Source organism: Nicotiana tabacum, chromosome 13, assembly GCF_000715075.1.
Source record: "Nicotiana tabacum cultivar K326 chromosome 13, ASM71507v2, whole genome shotgun sequence".
NCBI lineage: Eukaryota > Viridiplantae > Streptophyta > Magnoliopsida > Solanales > Solanaceae > Nicotiana > Nicotiana tabacum.
In genome coordinates, this window is record NC_134092.1 from 3,205,028 (window position 1) to 3,211,325 (window position 6,298).

The following is a 6,298-nucleotide window of genomic DNA, read 5'->3' on the forward strand; positions in this document are numbered from 1 at the left end:
CACTAAATAATTTCTTTTTATTGGTGGAAGGTATCAGAAACTCTGTAAAATTAATCAAGACACATGCAAACTGCCTAAGACACCACAACTCCACAAGTATAAAAACAATTAAAGTTAGTCGACAATTGAAGAAATAGTCGCATGTTTATATTAAGTCGTACTTATTTACCGGTTTGATAAAACTAAAATATATATACACTTGTTTTTTTTTAATAAATATTTTCGTGAAAGACATATGTTACTCTCAAAGTAAATGTGTATAAACTTTAGAATTAATGTGAGACGTGTTGTAATGAGTTCACCTTATGTTTTCAAAAGACAAATGTAAAAACAAAAATACAAATCTTTCCATTTTACTTATAAGAATCGTGTATCTAATAATCCTCTAAATTCCCTTCTTGTGACTTATTTATGAATAGTACGCAATGTATAAATACATGCATATATATATGGTTATGGTCGTGAGCTAGACTTGAAGATATAAGTTCGGTCGAATTTAGTAATTTTGGTTCAAACTCTGTATTTGTCTTAGAAAATTTATTTATATATATAAATTATTAATTTAGAATTTAATAACTTAAAAAGACTAAAATTTCGACAAACTTTAAATCCTGATCCTGACCTAGCCTCTAATTCTAGCGAGGTGGGAGCAACCTAATAGAGTGATTGCACGACAAGGAGTTGACAAGCGGCAGAAATTCGTGTCTTGTTAAAGCCAAGCAGTCTTGGTGTGCTCATCTCCATTGTCTACACGGTAACCCTTTGTTCTTTTTATAGTCTTTCCTTCTTTAAATGCATGCTCTTTTAATTTCCTCTTAACAAGTACCAAGCTCTTTTGGTTGCGTTGATGGGGAAAGAATGTATGTACCAATTAGAACCACGTGGAAACAGGGACGGATCCAGCATTTTGGTATCGAGTTGATCTAAGTTCAATACTTTTAACGTGAAATATAAATTTATATGTAAGATTTTATTAAAATTATAATAAATAATAAATATAAACTCATAAACTTTAAATATATAATAGATTCAATACTTAAAATTGTGTAAAGGTTGAACTCAAAAATTTAAGTCTTGGATCCGCGTGTACCGAAAATTTTGGTCATATATAATGGTGTATCACATTGGTCATATATATATATATATATATATATATATATATATATATATATATATATATATATATATATATATATAAAAAAAATACACTCAAGTACTTCTAGTCGTTTATGAATGAGGACGAAAAATTTCTCTCTATGAAATAATGCTCCCACGGCTCTGAGAAAGAAATCACGTACACCTCACGTTCCCACTGATGGAGTCGCGGCTCGCCAGGTGTAGCCAACCGGCGCGTCCACCAAACATTAACTTTCTCTTGGCTGGGGCGATCCAACCTACGGTAGAGATTAACACGAAAAGCAGTTATGCCTCCTATGTTAACGAAAATCAGGTTTCAATGGCGACTCAAATTAGATAGCAACAAGAAGCAGTAAAAACTATTCGAACTACTCATAATGGTATGCCTTCTGTAATCTTTAAAGCCTCAGATTATTATGGAATTATGGCTGCTGAATGTAGACTAACAATAGTTGGTCGATTTCTTAAAAGTGTACCCCAAATTGATAGAATTAGGTCAGCTTGGAAGGAACTGATTACTCTAAAAATTGGGGCTTATGACAACTATAATGTGTTCGTGGATTTTACTACTGAAGAGGACTTCAATAATGTGTGGTTCAGAAGAGTCATATTAATTGAAGAGCTCCAAATGTGGTTACAGAAGTGGTCTCCCGACTTCAAACTTGATGAAGATATTCCAATTGCCCTAGTGTGGGTTCTCCTACTGAAATTACCATTTCATATGCACAGCTGGTACTATGTGAGACAAATTCTTCAAGATGTCGGAACTCCTCTTGCCCTGGATGTTGCAACAAAGAACAGGACAAGACCTGGTATGGCTAAAGTAAGAGTGGAGGTTGACTTGCTTAAACCTCTTCCTAAATCAGTGTATGTTGAACAACTTTATGAAGATTCACCTCTCAAAGGCTTTGTGCAAAAACTGGAATATAAGGATATCCCCAAATATTGCAAATATTGTAGAAAGTTGGGACATTTAATGATAAGTTGCAGATTGCTAGAAAGATAAAGGGATGCTAAGGTAAAGAATAATGAACTTAAAATGCAGAATGTACCTCAAGAAGAAAAAGTACTGGACACCAAAACATTTTTAAATCAGGATGACAACAAGGAGAAAAAGGGAGTAACAATTCAAAAAGGTAATCAAGCTAGCAAGGATGAGATAATCAGTGAGAAGATACAGGTACACAGTGATATACATGGCAAGAAAAATGACAATAGAAAAAACAAGGGCAAGATGAAGAGTACATACACTATGCAACCCACTAATGATACAAAAGATACTACATATGACAAGGAAAAGGAGAAGAATACTGAAGGAAATAAAACTATGATGGCTAGACTTGGAAAAAAGAAGAAAAAGAATAATAAGAGCAGAAAACTTCCAAAGAAGAGAAGTATTGTGAAATTTAAGCACATACTATCACAGGAAGTCCAAAGGAAGAGAAAAAAGATCACAACTATTCTCTCCTCCCATGATGAGATTAAGAAACAAAATACTCAAGTTGATAAGGAAGAGTCTAGCAGTAATAGTCAACATGTGAGACCTCAAATGCAAACAAACAATAATCAGAAAATGGCCAGTTCATCTCAATCTTATGAGGATGAAAAGAATGGAAATAAAGGAAAGCAGGTAGAAAATGAAAATGGAAGTAATATGTCAATTACAAATAGTTGGGGTCAGGATTCTTGTGAAAGCAACAGAAGTGAGGATATTGAATATCTAGAGAAGAATGAAAGTGAAGAGGCAATGAAAGTGAAGAGGCGAAGGAAGATGACAATGTAGAACAAGTTTCAGAAAGTTTAGATACTGATATCAAAAACCACCCTCGTATATAACTATTTTTTGAATTGCCAAATCTGACTCTGAAAGTCAATGAACAGTAACTAGATACAAATGATGAAGCTGCAGAGCAGTTAACTGAAAATCTCTCGCCAAGATCCCCAGAACATCAAGAAAAACACATTGAAGAACCGGACTCTTTCCAAATGAAAGAAGTGATGGACAAACAAAGGGTATCTCCGGTGAAAAGAGGAAGAAGTGAGCACATAAGAGAATGAAGGAAAATAAGAGGTAGAGCAGCTCCGTCACTCCGGAGAAGGATATCAAAACAATGATTATCCCCCATTATTCCATGATCAAAGCAATCTTTTGGAATATAAGGGGTGTGAGATCTAAAAAAGCAATTCTCAGGTTGAAAAACTTGACTAATATATACAAGTGTGACTTCGTAGCAATCATGGAGTCCTTTGTAAATATGGGAAAGATTGAAGGCTACAAGAAATTTTTAGGATTTCAAAACTGTTTATCTAACATAAATGGTAAAATTTGGTTCTTTTGGTCATTTAACTACACTACTACTATCCATGCTAGTGATGAACAACAAATGACCATCAAGATTGATGATGGAGCATGGGATCACAGGTTTTGGATCACATATGTATATGCAAGATGCACCACAGTTGAAAGGCAAGATCTATGGGATAGCATTGAAAAAATGAATATGAGAGTAGATTGTCCTTGGTACATTGAAGGAGACTTGAATGTAATTTGGGACTCCAGTGATAAATTGGGTAGGAAACATCACAAGGCATACAAGAGTTTGGACTTTATCAACTGCTTAAATAATTGTGGGATGGTCAATATTGGTTATGTTGGATCTACCTTTACATGGTGTAATAACAGAAGACCTAAAAAGAGAATTTGGAAGAGACTTGATAAGATTTTTGTGAACAATGATTGGGAGAAAAACTTCCAATACAACTCTGCCAAACATCTTGCAAGAATTGAATCAAATCATAGGGCTCTTTTTGTCACAACTCACAATGATCAACAAGATTTTATAAAATACTTCAGGTTTTTGAATTTCCGGATTGATCAACCTGGCTTTCAAGACATTGTAATAGAGGTTTGGCAAACACAAATTCTAGGCGATCCTATGTGGAGACTGCAAGCTAAACTAAAATTGCTTAGCAGGAGACTTAGCCAATGGTCCAAGGAAGTTGTTGGGAGCATTAATGATCAGGTCAATTGCTGGGAAGCCAAAATGCAGGCTCTCGAAGAGTTAGGTATCATTCATAATACAGAGCAAGGAAGAGAAGAGTTGAATAGAGCTCACAGTGAATATACTAGATGGTTGGGATCTCAGGAAGTATCATTAAAATAGAAATCTCACGTTAAGTGGTTTGAGGAGGGTGATAGTAAATATTTTCATGCTATTATCAAAAATAAAAGAAGGAAACTACATTTACATAGAATAAAGAATCACAGAGGATCATGGATTCAAGGAGATAACAAAGTTGGCAAAGCTGCAGTCAGGCATTTTAAATATTTATTTAATCTTCAATAGCCCCAAATCAATAGTAGTATTATGGAGTGTATCCCTAATTGTATTACCAAATATGACAACAAATATATTACTACTTATCCAAGCATTGAAGAGGTCAAAGATGTCATTTTTAATATGAGTCCAGATAGCATTGCTGGTCCAGATAGTTTTAATGGCAAATTCTAACAAAATTATTGGAACACAATCAAAGAAGAAATGTTTGAATTTGTTATGGCATACTTCAAAGGGTCCAACTTGACCAAGTATTACTCTCATACTTGCTTAGTGTTAATTCCCAAAGTTGATTCCCCCTCCACCTTCTCTGAAATGAGGCCAATCAGTTTGTCCAATTTTTCTAGTAAGATCATTACTAAGATTTTATCTAGTAGATTAAATCCTTTACTTCCTAGACTAATCTCAGACAACTAGAGTGGTTTTGTTACAGGCAAGCTGATAACTGAAAATGTCATGCTAGCCTGGGAGATAGTTCAAGGAGTGACAAAGGAGAACAAGGGAGGCAATATGATCATCAAATTAGACATGTCAAAAGCTTATGATTGGATGTCTTGGAAGTTTATCGCTGATGTTTTAGAAAAAATTGGCTTCTCTTATGAGTTGATTGATTTGATTATGAAATTTGTTTCAGGAGTGTGGTACTCTCTTATTGTCAATGGCTCTAGAAAAGGTTTTTTCTCCTCCTCTCATGGTTTGAAACAAGAAGACCCTCTCTCCTTCTCTCTTAATATTGGGAGCGGAGGTTCTATCCAGAATGTTAAAGTCTTTATATCAGTGTTAGGACTTCACCCATTTTACTATGAATTCAAGAGGCCCCCAAATTAACCACTTGGCCTATGCTGATGACATCATGATATTTATCGGTGGTAATAACAAGTCAGCGAGATTAGTCATGAAATAAATTAATATATATGAAAAAGCTTCTGGCCAAAAGGTGAATAATGTTAAGAGTTTTTTCATTACTGATCCAAAGGCGTCACCATCTAGGATCAATAGAATGAGAAGTGTCACTGGTTTTATGGATAAGAATTTCCCTTTTATCTACTTGGGATGTACTATCTATATAGGAAGAAAAAAGATTGAATACTTTGATAGTATGGTTGACAAGGTTGTTAAAAGATTAAGTGGATGACAAGGTAAAATGCTTTATGTAGGAGGAAAAATGATTCTTATCAAACATGTTCTATAATCCATGCTCATCTGTTTGCTATGAACCCTCCTAAAGGGACCCTTACTTTAATTGAAAATATTTTGCGAATTTGTTTTGGGACTCTTCTGGGGACAAAAAAAACTTTCACTTGAGGACTTGGAAAAGTGTTGTTACCCCAAGGAAGAACGTGCCATTGGGATTAGAAGTAGGATAGAAATCAGCGACGCCTTGGTCATGAAAATGTGGTTTAGGTTTAGGACTATTCCCTCACTATGGTCACGTTTCCTTAAAGCCAAGTATTGTAGTAGATGTCACCCTTTGGGAAGATAGTACATCTAACATATCTCATATATGGATACACATGCTTCATATCAGGAATAAGATTGAAGTTAATATGGTTTGAAGAATCCATAATGGAGATTGAAGCTTCTGGTGGGATAATTGGACAGGTAAATGGGCTTTGGCCAATCTTTCTCAATTAGGGAATAAATCTGGAAAGACCAAGGTTAGGGAGTACATGTCAAATGGAACCTGAAATTACACCAAACTAAACCAAGTGTTAAGTGCCGACTTAGTGCAGCATATTAGCATAGTGAAGATTGACAATCAGTTTATTTATGATTACGCAATTTGGACTCCCAATGATGACTGTGTATTTTCCAACTAAACA

General features: G+C 34.8%; 2 protein-coding genes across 2 annotated transcripts; both read left to right on the plus strand.

Annotated features, from left to right (window-relative positions):
* The first annotated feature begins 1,561 nt into the window (after positions 1-1,561).
* On the plus strand, positions 1,562-2,143 carry LOC142168436 (uncharacterized). The gene has a single exon (XM_075229111.1). The coding sequence runs from the start codon at positions 1,562-1,564 to the stop codon at positions 2,141-2,143; it is 582 nt and encodes a 193-aa protein (XP_075085212.1).
* Positions 2,144-3,374: 1,231 nt separating this feature from the next.
* On the plus strand, positions 3,375-4,301 carry LOC142168437 (uncharacterized). The gene has a single exon (XM_075229112.1). It carries the CDS (start codon positions 3,375-3,377, stop codon positions 4,299-4,301), a length of 927 nt encoding a protein of 308 aa, XP_075085213.1.
* Positions 4,302-6,298: the final 1,997 nt, after the last annotated feature.